Raw genomic sequence first — 12,846 nt, forward strand, 5'->3', positions numbered from 1 at the left:
GAGCCGAGAACTCCGATGTGAATTTGATGGTTCTGTGGAAGGAATTGATGTGGTTAGTGAAGGTCAAGAGACTGTCCTCATCACTGGTCCAGATGAAGAAAACATCATCAATATATCTCCACCAGATCCAAGGGCGACATGGGGCCGAGGCAAGAATGCGTTCTTCGAGGTCGCCCATGAAGAGGCAAGCCATCGACGGGGCCATGCGAGTGCCCATTGCAGTGCCGTGTACCTGTAGATAGTGTACAGCTTGAAAATAGATTCCTTTCTAAACTGCTTTTTTTTTCTAGCAATACAAGATTTGTTCACCTACGAAAAAGGAATTCTTTGCTTGAAACAAAACTTACAACTTGAAAAGCGGTCAAGAGAAAAAAAATAGAATTTGTTGAAAAGCATGGAGAATGCAATTAACATTAAAAACACTTTGGCAAGAATTTCCGAATTTGTGTGTGTGCAGATCCCTGCATTCATGCGTAGCGTAGCAGTATCTCTGAATTGTAGAACCCTGCATTAATGGACAGTGTAACATTTGCAAAAATGTAATGCCATGACACCAGTGATGCAATATTTCATTAATTAATAGGACTGTTGGACTGACCTTTAAATGTCTGGATGATCCTAAAGAGGGTCAGGGTCAGTGATGATTTACCGCTTCCAGTCCGACCACAAATCCCGATCTATCAACAGAGAAAATCCAAATTTCAGCTCTCTGCTTGTATGTGCTCAGGCACAAAACAAAACATGTATTGAAAAGTTTGTACTTTTATTGAAAAGTTTCCAATATAAAAAAGGATAGAATTGAGTGATTATTTACCATCCAACGTCCTTCAAAAGGTTTTGGAAAAGTATGTTCCATTGCAGTAAAAATGTAATCAATCTTGTTTCTTACAAGTTTTTGAGGAGTGTGGCCTATTGTTTAGGGTTTGTGACTCATGATCAGAGGGTCAGGGGTTCAAATCCAGCTGCTGACCATATGTTGTGTCCTTGGGCAAGCCACTTCATCCCCACTTGCCTCTATCCACCCAGCAGTGGGTACTGGCATTAGCGTGGGACTAGCCTGCGACTAGCATTCCGTCCAGGATGAATATAAATATTATCAGTCGTTTCATGCTATGACCTGATGGGCCACATTGGCTCATGACAGACTTTACTATTTACTTTAAAGTTCCATTGGAAGATTTTTAGGGTTATCAAACTCAACTATCACGTCAGGGTACCTTTTCTCCTGCCTTGAAGTGAATATCAATACCATGGAGCACAGGATCAAGATCTGAAGCATATCGGGCTGAGACACCCTTGTAGACAATCTCACCCTGATCTGGCCAATCATGGCGTGGCTCAATCACACCTGTACCAAAACACAAAATGAAGCATAGGTCAGTAACAGGTGTTTATTAAGCTACAAATGTCAGTGACAGCTGTTTAAAGCTACAGCTATGTCTATTGCCAGTATGTGCTCATGTAGCTGTAATTGTCCAAGACCACACAGGAGCTCTAAGATAAGAGCTTCTGACGCTGCCTATACTACCCTTTTGAAAGCATTTTTCTAGCATCAGGGTGTGTAAATGTTTTGTTGGTATTGGGTTTTTAATATCTATTACTTCATTACTTGAATAGGGCAAACTATTATTTTGACATTCAAACTGCCATTCACAGACCTTTATGTGTTCAATAAATGTCACTTGTCATTTCTTGTCCCTTGTCACAGTCATTGTGTCACTTTGCACAAACCCTTTTGCTGCCATTGCCAGACTTGTATCTCACTCAATATCTGTCATTTGTCATTTGTCATTCTTTGTCACTATCATGATGTCACTTTTAACTTATCATCATGCTTTTTTAAGGATCAATAAGTGTCTCAACAAATGTCATTTGTCATTTCTTGTCACTTGTTAGGCTGAATGTGTCACTTTTCACAAATATGCTTCCACTGAAGGAAATTTACATCACTCAATAATTGTGAGATATCATTGTCACACATGTCACTCAATAATTGTCATATCTCGACAGTTATTTGTCACAGTCACTTGTCACTGTAATGTCACTGCCATTTGTCATCATCATTTGTCCACTCACCGTCATACTCCTCTTTCTTGACAGACTTGTAGTACTCCACTCGTTCCATGGCATTCATCTGCATCTCCAGGCTAGCTGACATCCGGATCACCCAGTTCAACTGGCTCGAAATCTGCATGTCAAATGACCGCAAAATTAACAAGCGCCCAAAAGCATTCCCTTGTTCTTGGTAATCCCCTGTTACTTGTGACTGGCTTGTGAAATGCCTTGTGATGTCCTTGTGACTAGAACTACAAATTGACTAGTGATTTATTTGTGAGGGATTGTGATGGACTTGCGAATGGACTTGTGATTTACCTGTGACAGGAGTTTGGCTCGGCTCCAACACTGACTTACGCTAAGAGCATTAAGGAACGTGTAATGGACATGTGACGACATTGTGACTTCTGAATCGATTTGAGATTTACTTGTGACTGAAACCTTGAAATGACTTGTGATTTACTCTGACAAGACTTGTAATGAAGTTGTGATTTACTTGTGACGGCCTTGTGATTTTCTTATGATGGGACTTAAGAACTGACTTGAGAGTCACTTGTGATGGAAACAACTATTGGACTGACTCACAATGGGAGAACAGGTTGTAGTCTCAGCAAGGTTGGATTTCATTTGTTATTCTTAATCACCTGTTACTTATGACTGGACTAGCAAATCGACTTGTGATTTAGTTGGTATAAGACCTACGATAGATTTTTGACCAACTTGTGATCAAATTCTGACTTACACTGAGAGCGTATGTTATTGCTAGTCCCACCAAGCTAGGCTGGAGGCCACCTGAGAGGGCCGAGATCATGGTTGCAAGACCGGCAAATAACACGATGGCCGCTCCAATGAGTTCCTGTCATAATAGGGCCGACATAATTTCAGAATGGGTTAGAGTGTTCACTATTTCATTCTGTTTCACTTTTGTGAATGATATACCTCGATAAGATAAAGGATAATTTTACAACAGGATCATCGAGGTTGAACAGATTGACATTACCTACAGGAATTGAAAATTGAAGTGTTCAATTTACTGTTTTGCAGGAATTTGAAGAAACAAAATCTGGAATATCCACTGCTATTGTTAATTGATTGAATTCGAAATTTTAACATCTTGAGTAAAAGGTGATTTGAATGTAATTAGGCGTGAGGTTGTCAATTGCCCAGATATTGATGTCGTTGTTTAAATCTCAAAAAAAGGTGAAGCCAGGGATTTCACTCACCAGTCTGGTCCCCAACCACCTGTTCCCTGTATTTATGTACAGGAAAGTCAGGTTACTCAACTCAATCTTTTGGATGATGAGTTTCTGGAAGCGATGCTGCTGCCTGTTATTATTTAAGAGACAATAATATTCAGTAAATCATTTATTCAGTAGAATTCTTTTCAGACATGACATTTCACAGAAATGTGACACATTGATTTAAAGAATGTTAACTGTCTATTAAAACAGAAATCACTGTCTTATTTGCATTTAAAGTTACTGTTCCTTGTTTTAAATGACTAATTCTGCACCAACAAATTTAATTATAAATTAATAACCAGGAGGCCAGAAACACCGGGGCAAAGCCCTTCTCTTAGCGATAAATGTCACTGGGTTCTTTTACAAAATGTACATGCATTGCATTACACAACACACGGGACCTCTGGCTTTACGTCCCATCCGAAGGACGAAGCAATAATAGTTAAGTGCCTTGCTCAAGGGCACAAGTGTCCGGGCCCGGGCTCGAAACCCACGCCGCTGTTGCCTCTGAAACACCAGAGCACGAGTCCGGTGCTCTTAACCACTACACCATGACACTCCTCTGCGATGGTATTAAAGTCCAACCCGAGCACGTACGCAAACAAGAGCTTATAATTTCCTAAACTGTCTAACGATGCCTCACCTGTAGGCTCTGATGGTTGACAATCCTCCCAGAGATTCAGAGAAGTGTGCATAGACTGGAGACTTATTGATGCTGTCAAGACGCTGCAACTCCCTGCAGAAATGAAACAGATGACACACACATGACACATGATGACCTTCAACGACCTCTAATCTTTAATCTAATTAAAATGATTAACTTAACCTAATGATTTCACTTTAAGGTTTTGACAAACTGTGTTTACATTTCATTCAAGTACCTGGAACATGCACACAAATTGCAAAAATTGCACATACTGCTAAGAATGATGCTGCCAAATCCAAAAAGTTGCTTCATCTTTTAAAAGGACCTGGCCTTCAAATGAAAAAGAGGCAATTGCAGTAAAGTATCCTGCTTGTGAACACAAATACTATATCATGACTTTGTTTCTATCATCCTGCTGGGAAGGTTGCTTAAACACTTAAATGTCATGAACAATTTTTAACAGCCTACCCCTACACCTACCCCAAAAGTACAAAATAAATATATAAATTAAGAAAATAAAAATAACCTTAATGTTTCAAAAGAAAAAAGGCAATTGCTGTAAAGTATCTTTCTCGAGGACATAAACACTATTTTGAAATTTTATAAAAAAAATTCCAATCTGACCTGGATGTTGTAATGAAGACTTTCACCAGTAGGAGGTAAAAACACACGATGGGGATCAACGCGACGACGAAGTACCAGGTCACGATAGCGTCCACCAGCACAGCCACAAGGCAGGCCAACGAAAAAATCAAGAAACCATTCAGAGACTCTCCAAGTTGCTTGGGAAATGAAACGAAAGATCAGAATATGAAACCAAAACATCAGAAAAAAATGGAATGAAAACATCAGAAAAGGACACAAGAATGTCAGAAACGTGCTACAATCACAGAGTATTGTGGGATACATTACCGAGTCAATGACCGACATGTCAGAGGAGAACCGATTGAGAATTCGCCCAATTGGGGTAGTGTCAAAGAACCTGGCATATCAAATTGGAAACAAATAAATTCAGAATTTATAACGACATGTTTCAAACCTTCCATACAAAAAGTTTAAAAAATCCTGTGCAACGGACAAAAATACAATGTATGCAGATATCGACATGGAAAAGAATGATCAACCTGAAATGCCGCTAGAATGTTTGCTAGAAGGCTTCCTGAATTCTCCAAAAAACGTTGCTATGCGGGAAACCCAAAACCAACCATTTGTACTTAACTTTCAACGAGTATCAAGCTGCGTGGCTGGCCACTACATTCCTAGCTATCTCCAAAACTACTTGGTGGATTTGAAGATCACGGAAGAAAAGGGATTGTTGGTTTTCTTTGTAATAATACATCTTTTTAGTTTGTTTTTCTTTTTGCTTTCTTCATTGCAAAACTCAAAGAAGTAAAGTGAATGCAAATCTGAACCAACACCCACCATTAAAGATTTTTTTTAATTAACAGGCATGCAACTGGGAAGTCACAAAAAAAGAGGAAATTCAAATCTTTCCAAGACTTTGTACAGTGTTTTTCTATTTTCAATGGTGCACATGGGAAGCCAAAAAAGAGGAAATCAGCTGATCCGAGGAAAAGTTGCATGCCTGAATTAAACAAATTAGGATCTCAACTGGGCCCAAAACACATTTCTTACCTAAGCGGTGCACTCATGATGGTATTGAGCATGCTGTTATGAAGCTTCTTTGCTGCAAAGAGAGATCCAATGTAGATCAGCGTGAAGGAACCAGCTTCAACTAGGATACTGCCTACAGACAGGCCTGCATAGCCACCCAGGTAGTAGCCAAGAAAAGCATCCTGAAATGGCACAAGAGATAGTTAACTTGATTCAAGAACTTCAATCAAAATCCGACAATATTCAATGAACCCGAAAGACTAGCCTATCTTCTTTTGAATGACTGACCTGACTGACCTGACTGACCTGATTGACCTGACTGACCGACTGGCTGTCTGACCGACTGATCAACTGACCGACTGACTTGGACCGGCTGACTGACTCCCCAACTGACTGACTCCCTGACTCCCCGACTGACAGACTGACTCCCTGACTGACTGACTAAAAATCTGACTGCTTAAATTTATAGTGCAAAAAAACGGCCTCGCTCATCAGTGATCTGTGAAACATTCAACGTTCCCTCGGCTTTGCCTCAGGAGATAATATGCTCACCAGATAACTTTGGGTAACTAGTTCAACTATAATACTTAATGCAGGCAACAATTTGCTATTATCTACCTTGTGTTCGTTATTACTCACTTTGGATATTACTCGGTGGGTTATTATTTCGGTATTATTTACTTCAGTCTGGCATTATTCACCTTGGGATATAACATTTTTACTACACTACTCGATGGGTCAATATTTTGTTATCATTTACCTTTGTTTGGTGTTATTCACCTTGGGATATATTATTTGTACTATACCACGTTATGGGTCAATATTTTGGTATTATTTACCTTTTGTCTATCATTATTTGCCTTGGGATATTACTTTTATTATAAAACACTCAATGGGGTCAATATTTTTTAATATTTACCTCTGATCCATTCAGGGATGTGCTGAGATTATTCCCATGTTCTGACCACCCCGCCAGCCAGTAGTTGGTGCCCACACCCAGGCCGTTCTTGCCCAGAAGCAGCAGGAGTTGAAGAAAGAAGACCCCAAAGCCCAGGTGTTTGATGTAGACCAGATAGACTCGCCAGGAGACAGAGCCTTCAGCTCGTTCTTCCTTCTCAACCAGACGACCAGCTTGTGTCGAATCCGCTGACAAAAATAAAGATCCGGGGAACTGGGATTAAAGCTGGTAAGGACTCGGTACAGGAACAGGTTTTAGTTCCACTTAAGCAAAACAATGCTTGTTTTTGTCTCTGAACTTAACTGGCGTTCTAGAGTCGGGCCGAACCTGAAAGCGATTAGAGCCTGTGCGCAGTTCTATCTCATTTTGTAGTGCAGGATTCCATGACCTTTCCGTAATTTCCATGATGCCTTTTCCAGGTTTTTCCATGACTGTGGGAACCCTGCCATAGACACCCGTGTGTTACTGCCAGCTGTTGGCGTGGCCTTACCTCTGGCTAGCTCTGCCTTCTTCTTTTCCTCCATGATAGTGGAGACTTGACGCACCAGCTTGGCTCTCTCTTCTTTCACGTCTTCAGTTTCTGATTCGGATTCCTCGGCTTCGTTGGCCGTGGCTGACCAGTTGGCTACAAGCTCTGGGTTCTCCTCTCGAATGTCTTCTAGCGTTCCCTGGTGACGGATCACACCGTCTTTCATGTACACAATCTGTAAGTAAATGGAAAAAAAACCAATTGGTAGAGCCTTGCAGGGATATTGCTTAATGAAATTTATATGCAAACTGAAAGGGGAGATCCACTTACAATACCGCAAAAAAAACAGACCCCCAAAATGAAGAAAAACAGTTTTTGTCTTAATTTTTTTGGAAATGACGTTAAACTTGATCAAGGTAAACCCTCAAATGTATTCTTTTTGTCTGAGTGAAAAAAAAAATGTGATTTGGCCTCAATGTAAAAAAAAAAAATCGAAATCGAAAAATCGAAAATTTCTGACAACCAACGACCATTTCTGTCCCTACTAAAGGCCCAACATACTAAATCGAAATGTGAATTTGAGCAAATTTATGACATCACAGACAGTATATTCGTGATGAGATATTGTGAAAAAATGAATAAATTTCAATCTAGGCAAAATTCAACCGCTTCGTGATATGCTATTCAGTTCCCAGTGAAATTACGCGAATGCAAAGCAAATTCGGAACATAATGGCAACTATACCAGGGTTCTCCCCACGTACAAACGTGCGTATCGGCCCGATACGCTGGAATTGCGGCCCGATACGCCGACAAAAATGCCGATCACATTTTTCAGCCCCCGATACGCACAATATAATTATTATACAAGCCATTAAAATGCACAACATAATCGTTTCATACGCCATTATTTCATCTTGACATGCAAAATCTTGACAAAAATCCTGTATTTCTGATGCATGTGTGATCAAAATGCACACGGTGACGGGTCTTTCGCGTCTACCGCCAGGACCCAGCTATATATTAGCGCATACAGCATGGTACACTGGTTCCCTTCGCGTAGTATCAATGCTATGATGAAGGACCGGAACCAGTGACTACTGCCTCTGAAATAATTATCAATTAAGAAAGTCATTAACAAACCGAAAGCACGTCCCACAAAAAGATACCGAGCGGTAAAGTACGGCTAGTGAAAGCTGTCCCGTGGACATCGACAACCGGCCGTACGTAGGTGATGCTGCATATGCTGCATGCATGCTGCATGGATTCCCATGGACCACACCATTTGTGGTAATAAAGGGGTGCACGTTCTTGGGAACAATAATTACCAATATTTCCCCAGTTTAAAAAAGGAAAAAGACAACTAATACTTTTTATGGAGTTTGAAACATATCTTTATTTGATAATCAGTTGTTCAACGTCACAATATAATTTTTTTTCTTGAAATGTATTCAAGAAACGATGTAAAACTCTACCAAAATTAATGGATTCGTCCATAAAAATCTCAGCATCGTGTTGACTGTTTTCGAAGAAAGTTACGATCCAAACTTGAAGTTTTGACGTTACTACTTGTTAGTAATCACAACAATTTGATAAGTTTTGCTGTAAAAACGGACTTGTTTATCCTTTAGGACAAAACAACTCAGCGTCTGTTGCCACAAAGCAGGATTTGTAGCGCTCCAGTCAGACAACACATGGTGGGTTGCATAAGCCGTGTCCGCACTGGACTTTTTTTTTGAAGGTTTTACCGAGACGATGGTAAAATGAAAAATGGTCAAATGTGACCACTGTCCGCACTTGGACTTTCGACACGGGAAATTTTACCCCGACCGCGTGGGAGAAGTAACCGAGCTGTCACAGTGTCAGTATAATGACTCACCGTACGCAGAAAACAAATTGCCGATCACATTTTCAGCCACCGATACGCTCAGTAATATTACACACGCCATTTGCATGCATAACATAATCGTTTACACGATATTATTTCATCTTGACACGCTAAATCTTGACGAAAGGGCCTATAATTCTGACGCATTTGTGATGCACGTCGTCGAAGCCATGCCGCTGTACGATGTTCCGTGCGGCAGCAGTGCCATCAGTATTCGTTGGTTCCCATCGCATGCTTACAGAATCGAAGCTATGATGTGGGCCAGGAACCAGTGACTACGGCCTACGTACGGTACCGGACCATGATGTTCCGTGCATGACTACAGTAGCGTATCAGGACGAATTTGGATCGTAGAAAATAACAATACATCGGTGGAAAAAGAGAATTTCCGCAAATAAATTCTCAGAATGTGATCTCTCTTCTCTGTGTATGTATTTGTCCGTTGAAATATATATTTTAACGAGATTTTACCGCTCGGACTTGATAATACACCGCAGCGTGTTTCTACAAAATGTTCGGCCACTGCACGTGCAGGTTCGTGCGGTCTCTGTATGCATAACAGGGCGCTTGGGCCGGATGAACGCTTTCCTGAGCCGCTTTTACCGACTCGCACTGTCCGCACTGGACTAATCGTCTCGGGAAAAGCGACTCGGTCAGTTTTCCTGGGCGCGTGGGAAGTTTTCCTGGGCAGCAGTTGACCAGTAAAAGTAACCGCTGGACTCAGGAAAAGTAACTGAGAGGAAAACGTCCTAGGCTGTCCGCACTGGACTTAAAATGGGAAAAGTACCCATAGTCTCGGTTAGTTTGACCAAAAAAAGTCCAGTGCGGACAGGGCTATACTCTCTCAAGTGCTGGGGGAAAATAATGTCATTCGCCGGCACAGGCTCACTGACGAGCCAGCCGGCAGCAATTCCCGTTTTTTATTTCTCATCATCAATTTCCATATTTGTTTGTAAGAGTAATCGACTGTAAATGATTTGACATAACATTTGTGGCCCTTTTATAGCTTTCGTAGTGCAAATGGAACTGGTTCAGCATTTTGACTAGAATTTGGAGGCCTTGCAAAATTGAACCGTGCGGCTTATACGCCGATGCGGCTTATACGCCGACTTCAAATCTTAATTTGCAGATTTTTGCGTGCTGCGGCTTATAGGCCGCGCGGCTTATATTCCGAAAATTACGGTAGTGGAATCAACCACCTCAAATATATTTTTAATTAGGTGAGGCAAGTTTTAATCACTTTTGATGGTCAGTCTTGATAATTTTCGTGGTACAAAGGAAAATAATCCAGGCACAAAACTACATGATTCCTTGTTCAATATGCTCCATTCAATCATGTGTTTTTATTTCTCCATGATTCAATCAGCAGCCCAAAAAATTGGCGAAATAATTTTTTCGACCTTCCGATGCTATTTTGAAAGGCATGTAATCGGAAGCAAAAGCGATTTTTTTTTCTTCACCTTAATTTCTTAATTTGAAACTTGCTTGTAAATATAATCCATACTTTCTAGTTCAGGAAGTTTTAACACAGGTTTTGAAATGCTGAATTTTTTTTAAAGTTAAAAATGTTGTTTGTTTTTTTTCTTTAATTACAAAAAATATCACAAGATCTCCTCTAAATTTTAAGGACAAATCTTCCTTAAAGACTCCCCAGATTTGCTCTAAAATGCACCAGAGGGCCTCTAAAGTTCAAAATTTTTACACGCCGTGGCTTCCCAGGTTGGTGAATCACAACAAAACTTCCCCCACAGTTTTGAAAAAATGCTGGGGAGAACCCTGCTATACGCACTGTGAATTTTCACAAATTGAAGAAATTCAAGTCAGTCAAAAAGTGCTTGGCATTTGCATTAAAGCTACAGTCCATCATTTGTAATTTGTGCATTTTGTTCGTTTGAAGCAACAAAAGAGTTCAAAATCTAATGAAGGATACTGAGCAACTAACCTGATGAAGTTTCAGCTAAGCTTCAGCTGTTCATTCCGAGAAAAACAGCATTCTAAGATCTCAATTTCAAATCAAAAGTTACTGAATCATGTTTTGAATTGTTTTGAATTGCAGCTATACGCGACGTCATGCACTGATCCGACGAATTACAACAACCGCGCGCGCGTGTGCGTAGTTCCAATACTTGTGCGCGCTGCGCTGAATAACAAAACGAACTACTAATTTAAATTTTCCTACGGTGCTTCTTAAGAATCACCGTTGGAAATGCCTTCTTTCGTTGATTACTTCAAAATGACAGCTTCCCAGAAAGAATAATTTCACAGGGAGTTTAGTTCCCTTACTATCTTTCAACCAAGTCGGTTTTTCAACAATAATTACGTCAGTTACTTTTCGGATGGCTGCAAATGATGGACTCTAGCTTTAACATGAAGTACGATGAGGCCTTAAGAGGCAATATATCCAGACCTTATCAGCCTTGTCAGCATACTGCAACTGATGAGTAACCAAGACGACTGTGCGTTTACTCTTCCTCATCAAGTAGTCCTCAATGCCTTCCTTGAAGAGATGACTGCCAACGTGCATGTCCAAGGCGGACAAGGGATCATCCTGAAAAAAAAACATGGAAAAGACGATTGTCCGACAACCAATATTAAAAGCTTTTACTTAGGTGGCGCAAGCTTACACTCAAAACATAAGCCTAGAATTAAAACAGGTGTCTCTCTCAGGAAGGCACACTGTCCCTAAGACAGCAGGGATGTGCTCAGTCCATCACAAGTCCCTGAAGTCCATCAAAAGGCCTAAAGTTCCAATTCAAGCCACAAGCTATTCAAATGAGCTTTGACAAAGGCATTCTTTTGTTACTGTTCACCCACTGTCATTCGTGACTGGTTTGTGATGATTTACTTATGATGGACTTGTGATGGAACTCGTTACCTGTCATTTTCCATTGGGTAACAGGTACATGGGTATCCATTTGGATCCTTACAAGGATTGCAGACTCACCAGAATGACGACATTGTTGTGGCTGTACATGGTGCGACCCACGCTGACTCGTTGCTTCTGTCCTCCACTCAGATTGATTCCCTTCTCACCAATCTCTGTTTCATCTCCTCCTGGGAGGATGTCAATATCTGGCTGCAGGGAGCAGGCAGCAATGACTTTCTTGTACCTGGACAGGAAAGAAGGAAAGGGAGCTTGCACTGTCATCTCATGAAGCCACAGTGCCCAGAACTGAAATGCATCCTGTATATTCAACCATCTGTTAGCAACAAGGGAGTCAGGTTGGCGCAGCGGTACTTTCCTCGCCTTCCATCTCTTTGATCTGTGTTCTCGCCCTGCCCAGGCCGTCATGTGGATTAGGTTTTTCACTCCCTACCTGATTCTGTGGCTTTTCCTGGAATATCCTTCAGGTTTCCTCCCACCTCTAAAACTGAACATTTCTTCACTGACTTAACTACGTTTTTCAATCTTCTGAGCTACACGTGCTTGTGCATGTTTGAAGAATCCTTGGTTTCATTATCAGAAGAATTAAAACAAACAAATGGCACATGAAAACGTGAAGCTCTTAAAATGTGGTATTGAAATTCAGTACCTGTCTTCTTCAAGTTTGTTTCCAAAAAGAATGTTCTCTTCGAGGGAAGCATTTAACAGCCAGGCCTTCTGAGCTCCATAAGCGACGGAATCATACTGCCTGAAATAATGCATATGATGGAAACAATTTTGAAAGAACAGGAAATGAACACAGCTTGCTTGTATTTTCAAGTGCAATCATGTGAGATTGTCTTCAAACAAAATTGAATCTTTAATACTTATTGGTCGACTGTCTATTTCATGGTGCATACTGATAGAGTTGGGAAGGCTATTTTAAATCAATGTTATCTAAATAAATGTTATGTAAATAATATAAAATCCTAATCATTTTAGGTAAAATGGCAAGTAGGGGTAAAGTGGCTTCCCAAAGGACACAACACATGGCCGACAGCAGGAGTCAATGGACATTTGAAACATTATGGACATAGACATACACAACATTAA

The 12,846-nt window shown here is 40.7% G+C and overlaps 1 protein-coding gene across 1 annotated transcript in view; it reads right to left on the reverse strand.

The window, feature by feature from the left end:
• Nucleotides 1-12,846, reverse strand: part of LOC119737706 (ATP-binding cassette sub-family C member 8-like) — a 32,636-nt gene that overhangs the window by 4,059 nt on the left and 15,731 nt on the right. Inside the window, exons 14-27 of the mRNA XM_038212251.1 lie at nt 12,404-12,502; nt 11,815-11,980; nt 11,278-11,418; nt 7,005-7,218; nt 6,476-6,702; nt 5,578-5,738; nt 4,855-4,924; nt 4,567-4,724; nt 3,940-4,032; nt 3,279-3,381; nt 2,798-2,911; nt 2,077-2,188; nt 1,218-1,348; nt 599-677 (exon numbers count right to left, since the gene is read on the reverse strand). Of these exons, the coding sequence (XP_038068179.1) occupies nt 599-677; nt 1,218-1,348; nt 2,077-2,188; nt 2,798-2,911; nt 3,279-3,381; nt 3,940-4,032; nt 4,567-4,724; nt 4,855-4,924; nt 5,578-5,738; nt 6,476-6,702; nt 7,005-7,218; nt 11,278-11,418; nt 11,815-11,980; nt 12,404-12,502 (1,868 nt within the window). The remainder of the gene's footprint in view (nt 1-598; nt 678-1,217; nt 1,349-2,076; nt 2,189-2,797; nt 2,912-3,278; nt 3,382-3,939; nt 4,033-4,566; nt 4,725-4,854; nt 4,925-5,577; nt 5,739-6,475; nt 6,703-7,004; nt 7,219-11,277; nt 11,419-11,814; nt 11,981-12,403; nt 12,503-12,846) is intronic.

The sequence above is a fragment of the Patiria miniata genome, unplaced genomic scaffold (assembly GCF_015706575.1).
Source record: "Patiria miniata isolate m_02_andy unplaced genomic scaffold, ASM1570657v1 HiC_scaffold_3, whole genome shotgun sequence".
Classification (NCBI taxonomy): Eukaryota; Metazoa; Echinodermata; class Asteroidea; order Valvatida; family Asterinidae; genus Patiria; species Patiria miniata.